Source organism: Betta splendens, chromosome 11 (assembly GCF_900634795.4).
Source record: "Betta splendens chromosome 11, fBetSpl5.4, whole genome shotgun sequence".
NCBI lineage: Eukaryota > Metazoa > Chordata > Actinopteri > Anabantiformes > Osphronemidae > Betta > Betta splendens.
In genome coordinates, this window is record NC_040891.2 from 14,130,261 (window position 1) to 14,152,760 (window position 22,500).

The following is a 22,500-nucleotide window of genomic DNA, read 5'->3' on the forward strand; positions in this document are numbered from 1 at the left end:
ATTTATGTGTGAATTAAACGTCTTGTTAAAGGTCAAAGGTCTCCCCTCCTCTCCTCTCCTCTCCTCTCCTCTCCTCTCTGCAGCCGTGACCCATGGAGTCCTCAGACGACGACACGCTGAGCGAGCGCTCCTGCGTCAGCGAGCCGTCGTTCCGCAGCGAGCGCTCGGGGGGGTCTCTGTCCCCGTGTCCCTCTGGGCCGGTGGGCCCGCCGGGCGACACGCTGCCGTGGAACCTGTCCCGACACGAGAGGAGGAAGAGGAAGAGCCAGGACTCGGTGCTGGACCCGGCGGAGCGGGCCGTGGTCCGAGTGGCAGGTAGGAGCTGCTCAGCACCAGGGTCCGGTGTCTGTAGTGAGCAGAGATCAATGCGTGTCCGGGGCACAAACAGCAGCGATGTTTCATCCACACACCCTGTGATGAACACATGACTTCCAGCTCAGACGGCAGCAGGACGTCCTCCAGCGAGACTTCTGCTGCGCTTGTTGGCTCACATTAAGAACCACAGACAGGACAGGAACGTCATGAAAGCGAGTTAGTGGTGAAAGCAGTAAACACGTGGTGGAGCAGGAGGTGCTCTGTCCCCTCACCTAGAGGTCAAAGGTTACGTTTAGGAGCCGTCTTCACTGCGCGTCCATGTGCGACCGCTCCGAGCTGCAGGTCAGACTCCCCCGTTTGTCCTACTTCACTCCCAGTAACACAAGTAGGTTAGTGGTCTCTGTGGAGGAGCTGGGTTTCCCTCAGACGCAGCAGCGGCCGCTTCGCTGCAACAGAGAAAGACCGAGGCAGCGGCTCGGAAGCAGATCTTATCTGATATCTATGTAGTCTGTGGTTTATCCTCCAAAATCGTCTCGATGCTGCGCTAATTATTTCCCGTTTGCATTAAAACATGAGAGCAGATGAACGCCTGCCTCCAGGCTGTTAGGAGGGTCCTGGAGCTGGACGCAGCACCAGCACATACTATGAAATGAGACGACATCATCCTGAGCAGCCTTTAAACGCGGCTGCTGGACGAGAGGCTTCCTGGCACACGCTCGCTTGTTTGTGTGGGGTTCTGACGGCAGCAGGTAGCGACTCGATGTCGGCCCTGTCCCCAGGCAGACAGGCAGGCAGACAGACAGACAGACAGACAGACAGGCAGACAGGCAGACAGACAGACAGGCAGAGCATCAGACAGGCAGACAGGAAGGCAGACAGACAGACACACAGACAGACAGGCAAGCAGACAGGCAGGAAGGCAGGCAGGCAGGCAGACAGACAGACAGACAGACAGGCAGGCAGACAGGCAGAGCATCAGACAGACAGACAGACAGACAGACAGGCAGGCAGGCAGACAGGAAGGCAGACAGACAGACAGACACACAGACAGACAGGCAAGCAGACAGGCAGGCAGGCAGGCAGACAGACAGACAGACAGACAGACAGACAGACAGAGCATCAGACAGGCAGACAGACAGGCAGACAGACAGACAGACAGGCAGGCAGACAGACAGGCAGAGCATCAGACAGGCAGACAGACAGACAGGCAGACAGACAGGCAAGCAGACAGACAGACAGGCAGACAGACAGACACACAGACAGACACACAGACAGACAGGCAGACAGGCAGACACACAGACAGACAGACAGATAGGCAAGCAGACAGACAGACAGGCAGGCAGACAGACAGACAGGCAGGCAGACAGACAGACACACAGACAGACAGGCGGGAAGGCAGACAGGCAGGCAGACAGGCAGGCAGGCAGGCAGACAGGCAGACACACAGACAGACAGGCAGGCAGACAGACAGACAGAGCATCAGACAGACAGGCAGACAGACAGACAAACAGACACAAAAAGCAGAAGAAAACCTGATCCTTGACTCTGACTCTGTAGCTGCTCCCGTTTCCGGTGCGGTTGGTTTGTTTTCACACACGGGTGAAGCCTCGCGTGGTGATAGTTGACATAGCATTGACTATGTGATAACACTGACCTGGATTTGCTATTCAGCCTGGAATGTGGCAAATGAATGCATGAAGCTGCTCACAGCCCGCCTGCTTTTACCAGCGTGGACGGATGATTCTCCTGAAGAAGTGCTGTAATAAACACAGGAGGAAACTTGCTTTTGTGAAGACAAAGTGAGACAGAAGTAATTGATGGAGTTTGTGGAAACACAAGCAGCACTTTAAGCCCATGAGTTCACAGACAGGGAGACGCTGTTGTCCCGACTGGACTCTGTGATTCACACTGCTCCGCTGCTGAGCACGAATGTCAATGAAATCTTCCAGCAGCTGCTGGTTTCTCTGTTTGTGTGAGCGCGAGTTCAGGGATCAACAGAAAGCGTCTGTCTGGCCTTAAAGTGGGAGAGGGCGCTTCAGTGGACTTTTCTGCAGGACGCTGAGTAAAAATTGCAAAAAGTGTCATCTGCGTTAGTGCTTTTACAACAACTGGCATCTGATCAGATCTAGATGAGAGACGGCCTAAGATGACACGAGGAGCGCTGATTTATTCACATCAGGACCTCCGGTTTGTGCCTGTGTGGAGCTTAGCCGTCCGCCGTCCTGCCTGCTGCTTTTCCTCCCTCATTCCTTTCTCTGCAGGCAGCGGATAGGGAGCTTCAGCCCAAAGCCCAGCATGGTCCCCCTGTTGCCATGGCGACACGGTCTCCTCTGTAGCCATGGTTACAAAAGGCGAGGAGAAGCAATGGTGGCGGGGGTGAGAGAGAATGACACTGGATATAAAAGGGGGCAAAACAAACAGTGAAAGGGGGAGTGTGAGAATTTTAAATTGGAGCCCAAGAAAAGAGGAAGGAGAAAGGAGTGAATGATAGAGTCTGCTTAAAAAAGTAATGAACAGAGGAAAGAAATGGGGTGAGGGGGAGAAAGAGAGGGGGAAGGGAAGGGAATGGGGGATGGAGGGCAAGGTTTAAAGAAAGACAAACGCGAACTAACTATGAGGGGGAGCGAGGTCATAAAGCAGAAAGAGAGGGAGAACGAGGGGTTAAGAACGAAGCAGAGGTGAGAACGAGCAACAGTTGGAAGAGAACAGACATGGAGGCAAACGGCTGAGCATGAAAGAGAGGGGTTCAAATGAAGAAACCAGAAAATGAGTCAAAATTTAGATTAAGACAATAAATGAAAGACGGAACGAGAGACGGAGGCAGAGGAGAGGAAACAGGGAAATAAGAAGATGTAGTCTGAATGAAAATGAAAGGTCACCTTTTAAAGTTCATGTAGAACTTTTCCATAAAAGCCAGAAAGTTGCCAGGATGAGTGTGAATAATGTGTTCACCTGCAGACGTTCATCTCATGCAGGTTACTGCTCCCTCTCTCTGCTGCATACACGGACTCTGATCACATGTTGGATGGTCCCATTGATGACCTGCCTTCTTGGTTCAGCCATAGCTCATGCTCATGCACACGCTTTATGATTGAACTGGCATTTTAGACCCAGTCTCCTGCTTCACCCCCTCAATTCACACAGCCACAGTGTTTTTGTTTGATGGGGGTGAAGGCGCAGTGGACGCTGATGAGGACTGAATGTCCTTTTGGCTCACAGAGCACATTCACTGTGCAGCTGGACTCTGCATGACAGCACAGACACACAACAACAACCACTGCACACTGTCGCACACGCGTATATGAGCATGTGGACACACAGCTGCAGGAGGAAAACCCGGAGCGACACTGTCAGTGTCAGTTCATACGCACATGTTAATGCTTTAAACTGTGTTCACACAACATTTACCAACAATGAACATTACAGAGGGCGTAAGAATAATAAATGATAAACAACTGACAAGCAAAGGAAGTGAAAAGACTAGAAATTTGAATCAAGTTTGTTGTAATTACTTTGTCCACCGCTAGGTGGCGATGCAAAGGTTTCACACATTAGAAAAGAGATTCTCTGTTCAAGTACAACCTGCTTTTTCAGTATCATAGTGTACATAGTAAATATGTTTATGAACAGCTGCTGAGAACATTACTGTAACACAAGTCACTCAGGACACTGAGTCAGGGTGGAATTTGTTTTTCCACGAGTTTCACATAGAGACAGTCCGGTTGTTGTGCTTTAGATGGATTTGCCAGATGTCTGCAGTGCCGTGGACGCTTCCCGGGTTATGACTTGTTATGGCTGTGAGCGCGTCCTAACAGCAGAGACGCGACGATGGATGTTTGCTTCGTCCTTGAATAAATAAATACTTTATGTAGCAGTGGAGCATAACAAAGGCTTCACGTTTAGCATAAATCTGGGCTTTTGGTGATGCTTTGATCTATTTTTAATAATTGTAAATCTGACACTGATCTCTCTTTCATTTTCATTCATTGCTTGTTTTACAATACGAATTAGTGTTTCTGTTATGTAAAGAATGTGACTATTGCTAGATCTGTGTGTGTGTGCGTGTGTGTGTGTGTGTGTGTGAGAGAGTGTGTGTGTGTGTGTGTGTGTGTGTGTGTGTGTGTGTGTGTGTGTGTGTGTGTGTGTATGGGGGGCGCACTGCGAATGATGACACACAGCTAATGCCTGAACCTTTAAATCAGCGGTGACCCACATACTTGAAGGAGATCAGGAGGAGAATGCCAAGTTGAGGAGCGCTGCTTTGTAGATCATCCGACACAGAGCAGGGAACATCCCTGCACAGATAAGATCTCACAGGTCGCAGAGCAGCGATATGAACCTGTGCAGCTTTTAGTTGTATTTTGATCAAGTTCAATTGATTCATTCACATCTGCATCAACTCGTTTCGTTTCCTAATCAATACTGCTAAAGACATAAGACACATGGCTCTGACTCTGGTCTTTGTTTTAGGGTCATATTTATGCGCCTCTATAGGATTAAAGCCCAGAAGGATAATGGATGGATGGATGGATCCCCACCATTTCAATTGTGGCTGTTTAATGAGGTTTGAAATGAGGATGATCTAGGATGAAGCAGAATGCTTTTTATAAGTGTCAACCATCTGTGCAGGATGGAATAAATCACTGAAGCGGCTTCAATGTATATGATTGATTTACTGTACAGTAACATGTACAGTAGGAGAATAAAAAAGATCACATAGGCACAAGAAACAGAAAAATGCTAAATAATATGGAACAGAACACAAACTATAATAACAAACATGTAAAATGAGCACAGAGTGAATGAAAACATGCAGAACATCGGAGTAGGTGCATGTCCTGATCCTTGGCTGGTTGTGTGGAAGCCTCATAATCTCTTCATTCACCTGGAGAATAATTCATTTGTGTTGTGACTTATGCTTTTGCCTTTATATTTTATTATTATTATTTAATTGTAGTTATTGCCTGACCAAGCGTTGTGATGCTGTTCATGGTTTTTCCTTTGGCCTGGCCGGGTCGCTGCGCTTAACCGTCCCCGCCGCTGGGTGGCGCTGTGGCTCCACGTTGCACCGGCGGCTATGTAAGCTAGCCAGCAGCTAGCCGCTAGCAGCTAGCGCTCCCCCGCCGGCTCCTGGAATTCCTGTGGCGAAGGTTCCCGGAGCGGCCGGTAGAGAGAGATGAAAGGCCGCCAGCGAGAAATGTGAGCAGAGGAGGGAGAGACACACAGGCGCACGTTCAGACCGAGCTCTACGCCGCAAAGCGTCGGTGGGAAGCGGCCATTAAGGCTGGGAAGCAGCCCGGACGTGGATCCAAACCTGGCACAGGGAGCCCCGGCGGTCCGGATACGGTTCCGGGGAAGGAAGCGGAGCCGCTGCCTCCCCTCGCTCAGACTGTGGAGAATCGACGCCCTCCCTCACAGACGCGCAGGAGGCGCAGAGAGCGGCCGTCAGCGGGTGGAAGCAGACGCTGACGCCTGGAGGGACTGGACAGCGTGAACCGAGCCGGCGATGCGGCCGCGCGTTCCCGCGGACACACCGACACACGGCGGCAGCGGACGGCGGCGTTTACGTAACCTCCGTTAACCCAAACGCGCTCTCTTCAGGCCTTTCTTCCAGTTTTTGTGCAAGTACCCCGGAGGAGCACCGGAGCCGGCCCGGAGGCGCGCGGCTGCTGTGCGCCAATGCACCACGCTGACGCCGTCCTCTGGAGGCGCTGAGGCGGACGGGGAGCGGCGGAGCGGCGGCAGGACGCACCGGGACACCGCGCTAGTCTGAGGCCGACGCACTGCACGCGCGGCGCCGGCGGCGGAGCCACCATGGCCGGGTTCGTGCCGGGTCTGCTGCCGACGAACCATTCCCAGGAGAAGGCGTATGCGCAGGCGTACGAGGACGTGCTGGAGCGGTACAAAGGTAAAGAGCCGCGGGCTGTTGATGCGCTACGAAAGCGGGTCAATAACGACGTTTAACCTCTCGCTGCCCTTTGACGGACCGCGACGGATCTGTGTGGGACCGTTTGGGTTCCGTCACAGGCGCACGGGGTCTGACGGAACCGACCTCGGTCCAGTCGGCTCGTTTCATGCTCTGGAGTCTTTCCTTGTAGTGTTTTAGGTGAACGCCGGTTCGGAGGCTGCCGGGCTCCTCTGGACCGGCCCGTGGGCTCTGGAGAACCGGAGGAAGTCCAGTTGTGTCCCGAACACGGCTCGTGTTTCTCCTCTTTGTTTGTCCTGTAAATATCAAAGCGGCCGCTCTGCAAATCGGAGTAAAGGTTGAGTTTGTGCCAGATTCGGCTCCAGCGGCCTTTTACGGTGACACAACGACCCGGTGCTGGTCGGGTTGCTGCCGGCCCGGTTCTGTGTGCGGCCCTGCGTCCACAGGGCTGGTGCTGGTTTCTAATCCTAACGACAGGGCTCATTTAAAACGAACGCCTCCACTGGAATTAGGGGCGCGCGCGTGAGGATGGGGGCGCGCGTGCGGATGGGGGCGCGCGTGCGGATGGGGGCGCCAGCCCACGGACCTGGGTCACATCTGTGATGCTGGCGCTGATGAAAGGAGGTCGCTTTAAATTATTGATCGCTATAATGAAACTCAACTCTGTGTGTGTGTGTGTGTGTCTTTAGTGTGTGTGTGTGTGTCTTTAGTGAGTGTGTCTTTATTATTCCTGCATCTGTATCGAGTGCCTGTGCAAACAACCTGTGTAACCACAGAGGACTGCGCCTCCGGGAGACGCTTTCAGTGAGTTCGCGGCGTCTCCGCTGTGGCAACGCTCCCTCCAACGAGCGCCGAGCAAAGTGAAAACACGTGGCCTCGCGCTGTCAGTCGTATCTGAGCCAGAACCTACAGAGCAGCGAAGTGGTAGCTGATTTCTGCAGCAGGTACTTACTTATGTCTCAGCAAAGCATCGATGCAGAGGAAGGCGTCGACTGTGCAACGTTTGCTTTTAGAACCTTTCTGGCATCGACGTCTTCTTAACAAATTCCACTCATATCTCAGGCGGTCTGAACAGATGCTCTCAGAAGCAGGTGTGTATTTTACTGACGCACATGGATGCGAGTCTGTGTCTGCTCATAATAGACAAGGTGCTAAAGCTCAGCAGGAGGCTCTAAATCTGCCCTCTCGCTCAGACTGTGACTTCAGAACGGCTTCAGTCCATCTCTCATCCATTAAAGTGCAGTCTGTTGTTCGGTTTCATCCGTGAACAGACCTGCTGTATGTAAATACATTAGACCCGATGTTCCCCATGAGAGGCGCGATTAAATGCTGGACACATAAGAACATTGATTTAAGATAATCTGCACATATTTGATGTTGAAGCCTAATGGTCTGAGAGGCTCTATCTGATGGTCTGTCATTACTGGTACAGTGCACGCTCCCTGCTGGGCTGGAAGCTGCTTTGTCTCAGCATAGATGCAGATGCTCTGATGATCGATGGTGATTCTGCACGGCTACAGATGCTGCAGGACTCGTACTCGCACTAAAAACCTGAGCAGGATGCGGTTCTGTGGGTTTTCAGGCGTCCCGGTCCCAGCTCCCTGTCCTTTGTCAGAGCTCTAATGAGGCTGTAATCCTATAGGAGCAGCCCTGTGTCTTCTGGAGTCTGTCCACCACAACAGAGCCCGCGCTGCTCCGTGTCACCGTCTAATCGAGTCTCGCTCTTTGAAGACTCGACTGCCTCTTTGGCGCTCATTTATTTAGTCGCACATTCTCTCGGAGTCCATTAGTCCTCGGCTGTGTCACTTGTGGCTGTTGTCAGGTGGAGCACATGCAAACGTAGTCTGGCCTCCTCTGACCTGAAATGGAGGCCGGACATTTGAGCCGGTCTAAATCATTCAGCAGCGTGATGTGTTTGTGTGTGTCACGAGCGTAACTGTAACTGCTGAGTAACAATGACAGGATATCTGAGGGTCACGTATGGAAAAATACTGGCTTTGACTCACAGCGGACGCAGTCGGAGGAAATCCAGATGCTTCCAGGCCGGTTGACATGGAAATGATTCTGAGGAACTGTGGAGTCTGGACTGGTTAAGTGTAACATTTACAATGACGGCAGCCTGTTGATTAAAACAGCAGTCGTTACCAATCCACTCGGCTAAATATAAGACAGGAAGCTTGGAAGGAAACGGCACAATCAGACGTTTAGAAAAACTCTAAGATCTTTGGCCTTTTACAAATATAGACACGAGGAAGCGAGTCGGAGCTCAGAGTTTGTCCTGTGGCACCAGAACCGGTTCACTTTCTGTTCTGGTCGAGGCTACGCTGTTTAAACGGCGCCGTAGAAGTTGGTCTTTGCTAAATACGGCGTCGCCTCTAACTCATCAGCTGTTGGCTGTTAGCTTTTAGCTGTTAGCTGTTAGCTTTTAGCTGTTAGCTGCTAGCTGTTAGCTGATACACACGTCATGCACAGCGTGAGCTGAAGCTGTCAGTCTGATCGACTGTGTGTCTGTGAAGTCAGAGGTCAATGACCTGAAGGAGATGCAGGTCTCAAATCATTTGTGTGTGAGGGTTTCATGGCAGCTCTTAGGTTGTGTTTGTCCTTCTGATTCTCCACACGCCGCAGTCACACAAAGGGCGCCTGTGTTCGGCCCATGAAGCCCATTATCACATCTATCTGCTGCTTTGAATATGTCGTCGCCCACGCGGCCTCGCTGTCGCGTGTCCTGTTCTGTAGCTCTGTCGGAGAAACGTCATGCGTCTGGACCGATGTGGTCCCATTGGAGGTCAAATTAGACGGCGAGGGAGGTAAAGTGTTCCTCCGGTAATTGGACTAATCGCTGACATTGGAGAAAGCATTAGTGGAGATGGAGAAATGGAAAAGCAGAGGTAGAAGTGTGTAACTTCAGAGGAGGAAGCGGCACAGCAGCCGACGAGGGCGAGAAGAGGCAGACAGCGAAACATCCACAGCTGCATCATCACAGCTGCATCATCACAGCTGCATCATCACAGCTGCATCATCACAGCTGCATCATCACAGCTGCATCACCACAGCTGCATTTTTCCACGTGGCCTAGTTTCCCCTTCCAGCTCCTGCTCCTCTCACGGAGGACCTGAGTCCAGAAGAGCACAGCTTCCTCCTCCTCCTCCTCCTCCTCATTCCTGTCATCGTCGTTCATGTGCTGCGTGTTACATTTTTTTATTAAGCGCTTGAATCAACGCTCTCTCTTTCCTTCTTTGTCTTATTTCACTGCTCACTCTCTCCTCCAGCATCGATTTTTCTCCTCGCCCTCATTCCACTTTCCTCACATCTCTCCCCCCCCCCCCCCCCCCCCCCCCTCTGCTTTCCCACGTTACTTCCTGTTTGGTCACATTCTCCAGCAGCACCTGACTGCGCTGGCAGGAAAAGCAAACGCTGCCAGAGCTGCGGCAGGGAAACTCAAATGCTGACCGAGTTGGAAATCGCTCCCTGCTGCTTGGGAGGCGTCAGCGGGGAAATCTGCCCCGAGCTCTGGGCTCCGCTGCTCTCTGCACAGCTGCTTGTTATTGCATCAGTAAAACATGCAGTATGGAAATGCAAACGGAGGGAACATTAGGCAGTTTGCATGAAAGGAAATAACATGCAGCATTCGTGTGAAAATGACTCTGACGTGCAGGGAATGTGTCCGTGTGATGCTTGTTCTCTGCTTTTTTGTTTCCTCTCGTTCTCTGCAGCGCTTCGTTACATAACCAGCACCCAGCTGATTTCTAGTATAATAATCAATGAGCCTCATTGTGTGCGCGTGTGTTCCAGGGAAGTCGAGCCGTGTGGTCGCGGGCGCCCCGATGTGTGCGTCGCTGCTGTTGTAACAGTGGCTCTCTCTCCTCGGCAGCACAGGCCTCGCATTCATGCCGGACTGTAACAGTGAGGCCTGTGTGTCTGACCCACATCTCCTAGCGCTGCGAGGTTCTGGAGCCTCCGATGCAGCAGCGGGACGTTTGCTCCGTCTCCGCCGGCGCTTCCTCGTGCTGAGTGATTCTAAGAGGAGGCGGCGTCTCTGGATGCGGCCGTGTGCGTTCATCTGAAGGAGCAAATATAGGTCAAGAGCGTCCGTGGACGCGGCCACGCGTGATGTCATTGTGTGTGTGTTTGTGTGTGTGTCCGTGTGCACACGCTGCAGGATCCTTGGAGTCGTGCCTTGATGCGAATCAATAGCAGGACTCCAGGAGGAAACGGGAGGAGGGACGCGCTGCTGCTTTGCCCTTTGAGACACAAGCACGGTCACATCCTGTCGCTGGCTCAGTCCGAGCTTCACTCCACTGCAGCTCAGTGTTTCTAATAAGTTACTGTGGTCGTTTCACATGGATGTCTCCTCTCAGCAGCGTCTTGTGGTTCCAGTTTCTCTTTAGCTGAACGTGTGTGTCCGTGTGTGTGTGTGTATAAGAAGCTACAGAGCTGATGAAGTAGGACAGAGTGAGGTGCAGGTAATAAATTAATTATGGCCGCTGCTGTGCAGGAGGCATCGATTCCTCTCTGTCCTCTATAGGACTCATCAGTGTGAAGGAGACGCTCCATCGTTGTTTCCACATCAACACCAACTATTAGACGTTTGACTTTGTTTCAGAATAAGAATCATTCTTGTTTTTCTAGATGGAGCTTCGTAAGTTGCATTAACCTTTTGACATCCTTCCTCGTCTCTTATCCTGCGGAGGAAAGCTTAAGTTGTTAATCTTGGTGGTTCTGGTTCTTGCTTTTATTCAGTGTCCTTTGTGCTCTTGCTGTTAATTCTCTAATGAAGTCATGAAAGCTGCTGCTGACACAGTAACATAAGTCCATAGTGCCCCCTGCTTCTCCATCTTCCTGTCACCAAGACAGTTATTCAATCACGCTCTGTCCCAGTGAGACTGAAGGCGGAGGAGGAGGACGTGTCTTTAAAGTTACAGACGTGTATGAAGTGATGGAATAAAGGTCGTCTGTGCAGATTCATGGAAGGAAACCCTCCAAATGTTCATCTCCAGACTTCACAGGCGTCAGGGCAGCTGACGGTGGACTCTCTGATTGAGTTGGTGAAACATGAAAAGGCATAAAGGGGAGATTAGGAATGATTGATGCCGAGTCCTGTTGCTGCTTGAGCTGCTCACAGTGAAGGGTTCAGTCCCTCGTACAGTAAAGGCTGACTAATTACTTAGTCTCAGCACAGAGATCACGTTCGTTAGCTGATAAAGCATCCAGCATTGAAGGGGCTGTTTAAACTGTACACACCTGCTTGCTTTAATCTCAACCCCACAATAACCGTGTGAACCGTGGGTCCAGTCAGAGGACGTGTGTTCTGCTGCTAAATCCCAGGAGATGAAAGGATGTGCTGAGTAGCCGTGAGTGTTGACCCTGAGTGCGACGGTGCAGGAGCTGCAGGGTGACTTTTAATCCGCTCCGGTAGCTTGTCCAGGTGTACACACACACACACACACACACACACACACACACACTTCCCAGCATGCATCCTGACTTGGAGCTGACTGTGTGTCTCCTGCTACCGTCCACGCTTCAAGCCTGGTGTGTGTCCTCTTCCACGTCGCTCCTTGTGCTCGTGCCTGTGAGGATTTGCCATTCAAATCGGGCTGTGAGTGTAATCTGCTCCGTCCTGGTTGGACGTCACAGACAGGCCCCCCAGCGGGGGCCCGGCTCTAATCCCATTCATCTACTTTACTACAGCAACGGCGTGGCCGGCCCAGGCCCAGGCCCAGGCCCAGGTCCAGGACCAGGACCAGGTCCCCGGTGTCAGGCCTGCACCACTGATGCTGCTGCAGTGATGATGGGCTGGTGGGACGCGTGGCTGCTGTGGCCTGTTGCTTCTGTTGTGCTTGTGTTGAGCCTCCGTTAGTGGGAGCTGCACCTGCAGCTGCCATGTTGGACCCTGGTGCACATGCTGCAGCCACGGCGCTGTATTTCAGCGCCTTTCTTTTAATGCAGAGCCATTTAAAACCCCAACAATCCCCCTGTAAGCTTCTTGCCTTTTTGTGTCAGCACTAATGTCCTCCTCCTTTCCCTCCTCCCACCTCCAGTACATCAGGGATTTTTGAGGTGCTGATAACGAGGTTACAGAGGAGCTTCATGTTTGACTTTAGGGGCATTAATGTGACAAACAGCTGATCATTGTCAGCCCTCAGTGATTCAGGGTATCGCTGCAGTGATGAATGGTTGTTTTGTGGAGGACCACGCGCAGCCTGTCTGTGACTGATGTTCTGTTTAGCTTGTCCTTGATGAAACCCTCATCATGCTGTTATTATGACTCGCTCCAGAGTCTTGTTTTCTTATGCACACTCGTTCCTGGGTGGAATTTAGTTTGCAGAGAGACATTTTCCATGTTTGTCGTATCAGGTGACGCTTTCATTCGCCTCTGCTTCGTTCTTTGTTACAGCCTCGTGTCATTTTTCTCCTCTCCTCTGTCTTTACTAGGTCAGTAGTCAGAGCTACTGTTAATCTCCTGCAGCTCCAGCTCCTTCTCTTAACAGGCTTTGCTCCTAATTGAGAAACTCTAAAATTACCATCTTGCAGGCATTTTCTGAGAGAAATGTCACTGGGGGTTTGTGCATGCATTCAATTCTAAGCATCCAATAAAACGAAGTTGCCAGATGATCAGCTGACGTGAGTCGAGAGCATTGTTGTTCATCAACCAGCGACTTTTACTGTAGATGATTGTTCTAGTAATACCTTCTTTATTAGAATTGGTCATGGACCTTTGCCTTCACACTAATTAATGCTCTTCATTCTCTGTCTACTTTAGCATCAGATCACTTGTGTATTGATTCTGCCCAGTGTCGGCCTTTATCTCGCACAGTTTGAAGTCAGAGATCAGACCTGATTGCTCCAGGGCCCGTCCGATCAATACACATTGTCCAGGAGATGAGATGATGCTAAAACACTAGAATCATGCCAGGTTCATTGACCCCCAACTGCTAATTGTTGTCAGGATATCTGACAGAAAGTGTTTAGTTTGGTTTGCATTATTTTTTTTTTAATTCTCTGTAAAATGAGCTAAATAAATTAAAAAGAAAAAAAAAGGATTGTTGAGTTGAGATGGGGTAAGTCCCATGACAGGACAAGACGGACTCAGGATGCAGCAGCAGGACCCCGCACCCTCTTTCTGTACGGCACGTGGACTGACAGCTTAATTGTGGGTATTGATTTCTACACCTAATCCTCCCATGTGTGTAAAAGCCTCCTCACCAATAATCCTGCCTGTTTTTTTTTTTTTTTTGGCTGCATCTGCAAAGTCAGACCTTTTTTAACAATACAAATAGAGAAAAGGATAATAATGGCATTTAAAGCAGAAATAGATATGTTTTCAACACTGGGTGGTCTGAATCTGTCTAATGGTTTTACTAAATGCCACCAACCAGTGAAGGGATGATAAGGAGGGCAGGAGTGGGGGAGGGTGGGCGCTGCTCATCTGCTCCCTCACGTTAGCAGGTTCCCGGATTTCCCGTCTGTCACCCCTCTTTTGCTAATCCTCATCGCTTCCTCCATCCCTGCCCCCCAACCCATCTACCGCGTCCACTTGGCTTTAATCTAAGCGTTTAATCAGCATATAGCATTCCTGGACAGGGAGGGATGAGGTGGAGGCAGGGAGAGACCGTGGCAACAGCCCTAGAGGTGTGAAAGGCTTCACAGGAGGGGGAGGGGGGGCAGATGTGACTAGGTCAGATTCACATGATCACACTTGAACTTGAGTCACTTTGTTGGAGATTACAGATTCACTGTAAGACACTTCCTGCACAGAGCATGTGGTCATTTCCTGTTTCCACGGGAGTGAGCGATCGACAGCAAAGCAACAAACAATGTAAGAAATACATCTTCAAATCCAAAATCCTTTTTAATTATGGCACCATCGGCATGAAGGTAATCGTTTTCTGCTTCCCTCCTCACATCCTCGTCTTCAGACCTTAATGCTGCTGACGGTGAAGTTATGATGAGCTCCTATCTGAAATCCTTGAACCATGACAGTCAAAATATAATGTCGAGTTCCACTAGACCCAGGTCTGACCTCACCTCACCCACTCAGCCTGCACCTACTCCCTGGCCTTGGGATCTAACATTGAGCTCACTGGAGCTGAGGGCTGCTGTGTCTGTTTGTGTGCTTTAGAGCCTGAAGAGCCACTTTCCCTGAGCAAAGCTCACACTTCTAGTGCGGTCTCAGTTTGTTTTAGTGCTGACGTGCATCGCTGCACCCCCACAAAACACACATTCACCTTCATTTAAATTCCTCAGATCATAACTGTGTGTGTGTGTGTGGCAGTGACACAGCAGAACGGGGAGAGAGTGAGACTGGAAAACATTCCTGACATAACAAACATGTTGGAGGGAGGAGAGAGAGGAAGTTGGGCCTTTCTCTGGCAGCATTCTTAAAGTGACAGTGTGGAATGAGGCGCAGGCAGGAGGGTCCACAGTGACAGTAACCACCTCCAGCTTCTCCCCGTCCCAGCGTCCACCCAGGACTCGCGCTCGTCTCCCCCGGGGTTGACGGTTCTTTTAGGAATCTAAAAATGAACGTCCTGTTGTGTCTAAACGCCGCTGCCTCGTCTCCAGGCCCCGCTTCTGTTTCTCATTTAGGCCCAGCGGTTTCAGACTCCAGCGCTTCCCAAACACTGCGTTCTGTCCCAAGCCCACGTTGGCGCTTCCCAAAGAGCTGATGAATGTGTTTTCACATGCACAGCTTCATGAAGTCAAGCAGCATTTCCAGCTTTTCGAGAACCGTGCGTAACTGACACTAAAAACTGTGCACTGCAGGAAAAGTCAGTTTAGCTTTTTAAAGGTATATTTGGTTTGTATTTGTCTATTTGTGCATCACTGTTTTTATCTCTAAACATTCATCTATATATTCATTAACCCTCGTTTCCCTCATCTCTTTGGAGGTCCAGTTAATCTATTGATGCATGTTTTGCAGCTGGTGCTGACTTCAGTGTCTGTCAGTCATCCGCTAACGTGTGGCTGAAAACTGCTGCTTCTGCGTTTTCTGTGCTTAAAGGTATCACTGGCAGAAAGAGGAGAGTTCATACTGGGAATATGTGACACGTGGCCTGAAGCACTGAAGGATTGATGACTGCGCAGGTTGAATGTATTGCAAATTATAACATTTCAGCTCGGTGAAGCCTTTGGTCTAAATGAGTCTGTAGTTATGTAAGGTTTACCTTTTCAACCACATCCTGGACCCACAGGACCACACGGAGCTCTGGGCTCAGACGAGACGATGACTGGAGTCCTTTTCTGATCAGATGTTCTCTTTTATCAGCTCGTACTATGGATTTAGATTTCTAACGTACTGGTTCCTGTGGAGCAAAATAAACGAGAGGCGGAGGAGCTGTTTGCGTGTCAGAAGCCAGGTGGCAGTCGGCCTCTGCCCTGTTTCCTCAAAGTCTGCATGTTTTTAAAAAAAGCTATGAGTATTGAAGATGCAGCGCCGCGAGCACAAACTGTCTACTCGTCCGCGTGGTTCTGTGGAATCAGGTCACTCTGTGGGTGACGCTAGTCAACCATCCAGTAGCTGAGCCGTCCTCGAGTGGCATCTGTGGGCTCTTAGTCAAACGCGTTGCGTGACAATTCGACTGCCAGCGGTTTCTGTTTCAGCAAGAACACAGCATTTGCCTGGTGATGTTCGGTAACTGGTGCCTGACTTTCCCCGGCGTGACAGTGATAGCAAAACCAACACGTGAAAACAAAGGGGATGTCATGGCAACTGTACAGCATTAACGAGCATTATGTGTCTCCTTGAGGATCTTTGGAGACGTTCCGATGCTTGATGAACGGTGTCCAGCCTCCATCACGTGCAACATGTAAATTGTGCCTCCACACCTGCTTTACATTGGATTTTTCAGGCAAAGAAATTGCTGATCTTCACTCTCTTGTTGTTGACCTCCACTGGAATTTCTGGCTTTTGTTTGAGAATAGAGGAAATTTGATAGTGTAGTAAACCAGTCAGGTTGGAGTCTCCTCCTCAATGCTCAGACCCATGACTCGTTTATCAGTTATGATGAAGCAGCTTGGTTTTACCTGCAGCTTCAGACCGAGTCCACGAATACAGGATGTCTGTGAAATGTCTCTGTGCATTGTGGTCCTTAGTGTTTAATCACTGATTGATGTCTAAAGTGGGGATGTCCCAGTTTATTTCACTTTCCCTCACTGCCTGCATCTTTGACTCATATCCATCATATCATACAAACTAGTGGAGTCTAATTGCACTAATAATTTCAAGAATTATCAAAGTATGATGAGCTTCTAAGAGGCTTCACAGTGGAGGTTAGCCTGTCTTCCTCTGTGTGATTGTGACTTTGAAAGCTGAGGAAGGCAGAGCTGAGTCATTTCACTGCTCTGTTTGATCATCACTTGGTAACAAACATGCATCCATCCATCCGTCTGACCTTCTGCAGGCCTTCTGCAGGCGCTGGGCTTCTCTGTGGCAGGGTGCGACCGGTCTGTGCTGTAGCTGTAGCTCCAGTGCGGTTCTGGCTCTGTGCTGTGGGTGGGTGTGAGCAGAGCTTCATCACAGCCCTGCACCAGGCCATTTCCCTTTCACTCTGATCGCATCAGTAGAGAAGGAAGAGGGGGGGCGAGTACAAAGTGGATGAAATCTTCATCATAGACAAAGGAGACGAGGCTGCTTTTACTTCATTCCCGTCCTCGCCCCTGTGGTGTTCAGACTCACTCCCTCCTCCTCCTCAGTCTGGATGTTCGTCCTCTCTGAACTCAGCCCCCTGGTGGAGGTCAGGCAGCTCCTCGTCTCCATCTGTCCTGTCTTTCTTTTCCAGTCAAACCTTCACTTGCAGCGTGTGAATCCACTCCCGCTCCCTTTAAATCTCCTGGCACTGAATGCTGAATATGCTGCTACATGACTTCTAGCCCTGTGGGAAACCCTGGAGCCCCAATAGAGTGTTTCTGTAAAGAACCAGTTCATTATTGTTATATAATGAGCACGTGTGCAACTGTCTGAACTTCAACCAAAGAAAAGGACAGAATCGTATTAGTGCTGCTTCCTGCAAACTCAGTTTTGTCCTGATTATTACAGAAATGAAAGCATGTGGTGTGAATAAGTGTAGCTGCTGACAGGGGAAAGAAGAGGAATGCAGCAAAGTTGTTTTGTTGAATGGATTAAATCTGTAACTTAAACTCTAATCCAGGAAAATATGCATGCGGTTGATTTAGGCATTAAAGCTGAAACCGAGGCTCAGTTAGTATCTGGACTGCAATAAAGAAAGGAGCCGTGGCTCAGTTGATGAGAAGAGATTCAGTAAAGAGACGGAGGGAACATTGAAAATGTGAGTGAGAAGCAGGAAGGAGACTTGAGCGAGCGCCGAGTGGAACAGAGGCCTGTGTTTGTGCGTTCTCCTGCAGCAGCGCCTCTGTTATGTCTGAGAGCCGACGACAGCCTCGCGTCTCAGATTCCACCGATGATGCAGGAGTTTGACACGACTTTTATCACCCGGCAGCTACCGAGCAAACGTGTGAAATTCCTCCAATGCTTTTGGTTCCATGTTAACGGTGCTTCTCAGTGAATGACCTTTAGCTCCTAATGCAGCTCTGCTTCAAGCCCCGTCTCAGACAAAGATGCTCTTTGATCGTTGTTTTATCTGTGGCCTTTTCTGATGCGTATCATAAACTCTGTCATTGTGAAGTGGTATTTTTCTGTGTTTGAACTGATGATGGATAAGTTTGCTTCCTCAGTTCAGAGCCGATTAATGAGGTTCCTTGTCCTCAAATAAGTGATGACGGTCAGCGCTGCAGCTCTATGAGCGCTCTGAACAGGTGTGTGTGCGTCTGTGCGTGTCTGTGCGTGTGCGACCACTGAGTAACGCCTCCGGCATCCTGGCCGGGTGGAGGCCGGCGATGCTGGAGGAGTGAATGTGATCCGTAGCCCAGTTGTTGCCACCTGTCTCTCTTGGCTGGAGTTTCCCTGCTGCTGCTGCCGCTGCTGCTGCATGATCTTTATTCTACAGCAGTCTCTAACGCAACAGTTGGGTTAAATTTATCTCGTTCTCTCCAGCTACAGGATGCGCTGAGCCGGAGCCAGTATTCACACGGAGCCGAGCTCACCAGGGGACGTCCAGGGAGCGTGGTAATGAGAGCCGTCCTCCACTGGGCTCGTTCGCGCCTCCTGGACGGTCGGCCGCCGGCAGAGCAGCTGCCGGGGTCTCAGGGAGCGCCTCGCTGGTATTTGCATGTTGTGCAGGATGACTGGCTGCGGCCACAGAACAGGGTGTGGACACATTTCTCATGTGTTCATACGGTTTCGCCGCCAGAGCAGCTGCTGTGCTCTGATTTTGGTTTGACAATTAGGGTAATTAAATGAGTCACTGCTCGTCAGCCTGCAGTTGAAACAACTAATACCTTCCTAATTATATCAGTGCACAGAGGCTTGTGTTGGGACTGAATAAATGACCCATGTCTTCATGGGGTCGGGGTCGGGTGGAGGGTCGGTTCTGTGAACTCTGCAGACCTGGGTCTGTTTTCATGGACTCGAGGCTGAGGACTCAACGTGTGCCTCCCTGCTTCGCTCCATCGCTCCTTCTGCACAGTTTCCTTGTGAGCGCCGTTAAGGACCCGTGATTAATTACGCCTCTAATGAAACGAGGAGCGTCCGCGTGTGCGTTCGTGCTGCAGGAGTTCTGCCTGAGCACGACCAGTTAATGGTTTTCAGAGTCATTTTCAGTGAAACTGCTCCAGTTCCTGCCTGAACTGAGCCGCTCCACATCCTGAGTTGACAAAAGAGAACTGATTCAGATTCATATCAACAGCAGCTGAAATGTGGAATGTTCCCTTTACTGAGGGAAAACCATCCCTCCACACGTCCGTCCTGCTGCTGTTTAACTTGATGCTGTACTTCGTTGGTGCTTTTTTTTTTTTTTTTTACTGTAACCAATGAAAAACTACTGTGTCTACTTTTAAATACTGAGACTTTGTAAAGCCTCATTGACTCAAACAAACACTCTCCTGGGGTGTTTGGAATCAGCTGCTTTATTTTGGCCAAATTCGCTGATCATGAGAAAAATTTATTATTAATGAACATGTGCCTCAGTGGTTTTTGCTAATTGGCTCAAAGGAGGAATGGGTCATTAGTGGTCAGTGCTAAATGTTGGTCTTTTCTTCAGGCTGTGATGAGGTATTGAAGGTTCTGGTTCTTTATTCCATAAACGGCTGCAGAACCTTTTCTTTTTCACATCCTCGGCGTGAGTCCTGACTTTTATTCGGTGCTGACTATGTTTGAAGCTGGTCCTGTCTCTCATCACATATTCACCCATTCATATTTATAACACTACAGACGCCCGGTCCTGATGAGCGCAGGAGTCATTAGCTCCTGTAGGACGGGGACCGCGTCCTGGTGGGTTCTGTTGGACCGTACCAGGTTTGCTGAGAGCAGCTCGGTTCCGGTTCCCTCCTGGTGCTGAGTCGCTCTCTTTATTTCCTCCTCGTTTGTCATCCCTCTCCTCCTTCCCTTCACCTTCACAGCCGATTGCTTCCTCTCTGTCATCGCGTTTCCTCCCACTTGCTCATTCCCACTCTGTCTTTCATCCACATTGTCAGCTTCCTTTCAACTTTTTCGCCCACATGTGCTTCTCACCAGCTCGGTTGATGTTCAGACTTGTACACACGGTCGACCCGTGTGCACATCTGCAGACACAAAGCTTAGTTTAACATGGGTGCAATCAAAGCGCAGCGACTTAAATAGGCGTTTAATGGAAACCTGAGCTTTAAGTTGTCACAAGCCTCCAAAACTGAAAGACGAGGAAGTTCCTCAGACGTCTGTAATAGAAGACGACATCAGTTTAGAAGACGTGTGAGATAATTGCTCTAATGCTTCAGCCTGCAGCTGCTGCGGCGGCTCATGTAATGGTTTGTGGGTGGACGTGTTGAGGCCGGTGGTGGTTGTCTGCTTATCAGGTTTGGATGCAGCCCCTCCCTGACACTGTGTCAACATCAGATTTTAAACCCAGATTCACTTCTGTCTCAGACACTTTCTTTTATTGACGCCTTTTGTTTGCTCACCTGTGTCTTTGTTTTGCCACAGTTACTATTTCAATAAAATGTCACGCGTGAAGCAATAGGAGCAAACGCAATTGTCCACTGTATTTAGAAGTGTAGCGCTCTCAACCGTTCTCCTTTCATTGTTTTTCTAAAGCGTTGAAATCATTTTGTGCCTCGTGAAACGTGTGGGATCTCCAGCAAGGAACCGATGCGCTGCAGCAGAGCAGTGGGGGACACGTTTTTGTGCAGCACCATGAATATTTATGACTCCCAAACAGCCTGCCTCATGTACAGTGTTACACCACATCCTCACTAACAGGACCTGACGCATGGAGAGTTTACAGCAGGTTTGATCACAACCTGAAAAGTGAGCAGAATTGAACTGGACGCCTGTGAGCTTTGTTGTGGTGAGGAATGCTACGCATGGTAAAACAAAGGCCGGGAATCACTTTAATGTGCGGCTGGTGTGACATGATGAATCAGGTGATGTGGCTTGGACCCGCACCAGTGCCAGCGGGAGAGTCTGTTCAGGCATTAATGGGCGAGACGTCGCCCTCAAAGGATGGGAGATTAAGAGGCTCACTGGGGAACAGGCATTTATTTAAGTGCTCCACTCCACCGGACCCGTGTACAAAAGCAAATGCTGATAATTGAGGTGGGAAGTAAAACCTGACCGTTGGCTGCTGGGGGAAAACAGTCCTCTCCCAGTCAGACCAGCGCCGGCCTTCTACACCCGGTTTCCCTAAATGAATGCCTCTTTGTTTGATGTGTTGCTGAGGCCCCGAGCTGCTTCACCTCCACCGTCTGACGCTGTCCACGCATCCATTCAGCAGCTCTCACTCACACTTGCTGCTGTTTGTATTCACCAATAGTCCCCTTTACATCGGATCATGGAAGTTCACTGATAGCTCTGCTTAGTGTGTTTCCGTCAGTAAGTTGATTTGATGTGGATGTCTTTAGTTTTATTTATTGCGTTCTCTAACCAGATGCCTTCTGCTCTCTCTTCCATGTCGCTGCTGCTGCTGCTGCTGATGCTATCATCATCCAACAGGTAAATAAATCCTTCCCTCATCGTCCTCTCCCTGTCGCTCAGTGCTGATTCAGTGGCTGCCACACACTTGCTCTTTGCACCTCACGCTGGTCTCGTCGTTTGGAGGATGCGTGCGTTGCTACGGCTTCAACAACGCGTGCGACGCCGGCAGCTAGCGGCGGTCCCGTTGCTATGGTTACCAGTCGCCGCACCAGGCCTGGTGCGTCCAGGGTGCCGATGGCAGGATCCCGTGAACATAGTTTCAGGGAGCGTTCAGCCTCGCTGAGCGGATTTCTGAGCGTGTCAGCTTTTAACACGCGGCTCCTTTGTCTGATCAGGACTTTGGAGCTCAGCACGTGGAAGGTGTTTTCATGTGGCATTCTAGCTTTTGCATAATGGTATTTTTAGAAAGAGTTTTCATATCGCTGCACAAAAGAGGTGTGCGTGTGTGTCTGTGTGCGTGCGTGCGTGCACTCACTCAGCCCAAATCCCCCTGGAACATATTAAGGAGGAAATTGGCAGCTTTCTCGTTCTGTAATTTGTGGGTCGGGTCACGATCCGAGGTCGTCTGATGTCCCCCAGGAGACCACGTGTGATGTATCTGCCCTCCTGCTGATTCTCTGTCAACAGGCGAGTTGCGTTGTTAGAGACGGGGATCACAGTGGGAGCGATTTCATTACTGTCTGCTTCCAGAGCATTTCAGGTAACAGTGAAAACAACTGGATGGAAATGAACTCGTATTTTATTTGCAAATGTAGGCAAACACTTTCCACAACACAAACAGTGTTACCTTATTTAACGTGACGCATGTTTAATTTTAACTTAATTTTGAAGGAGGAAACACATCAATTTGGCTGATTCAGATGAACGTAGGAGTCATTTCTACTTCACAGGCTGAAGTCCAGACCCGTGTTTGTCCTCCTCGCAGTCTGTGTGTTCATATTTTCCATTGGCTTCCTGTTATGAATGAAGGCATGTGGAGAGAGAAAGCCCGCACCTCTGTTTATTTATGTTTCCCACAATTGCGGCGGTGGTAGCGGCCGCTAACGGTACCTGGAGACAACCTGCTGGTTAAAATGACGCGAGGCTCCGTCTGACGTTAAAATGAGTCACGCGTGAAAGGAACGAACGCGTCCTAAGATCAGGGACGTGCTTTGAGAGCTCGTCTCCTGCTCTTTAATCTGTCTGTGAGCTGATCAGACTCGCACACAGACATCGGTGAATGACAACTGTATCA

The 22,500-nt window shown here is 50.1% G+C and overlaps 1 protein-coding gene and 1 long non-coding RNA gene across 16 annotated transcripts in view; one reads left to right on the forward strand and one right to left on the reverse strand.

Moving 5' to 3' along the window:
- macf1a (microtubule actin crosslinking factor 1a) overlaps positions 1-22,500 on the forward strand; it is a 137,059-nt gene that overhangs the window by 3,363 nt on the left and 111,196 nt on the right. For 13 of the 15 annotated variants that reach the window (XM_055513007.1, XM_055513008.1, XM_029166137.3 and 10 more), the window contains exon 2: positions 84-315. In XM_055513007.1, coding sequence (XP_055368982.1) covers positions 93-315 — 223 coding nt within the window. In that variant the 5' untranslated portion in view covers positions 84-92. Of the gene's footprint in view, positions 1-83; positions 316-5,561; positions 6,224-21,844 lie in introns of those variants that run through there. The other 2 variants (XM_055513010.1, XM_055513012.1) reach the window with 2 other exon arrangements.
- On the reverse strand, positions 4,969-5,423 carry LOC114865219 (uncharacterized). The gene is made up of 2 exons (XR_003787488.3): positions 5,285-5,423; positions 4,969-5,200 (listed from the first exon to the last, which is right to left on the reverse strand). It is a non-coding gene; the product is annotated as an uncharacterized LOC114865219 (long non-coding RNA).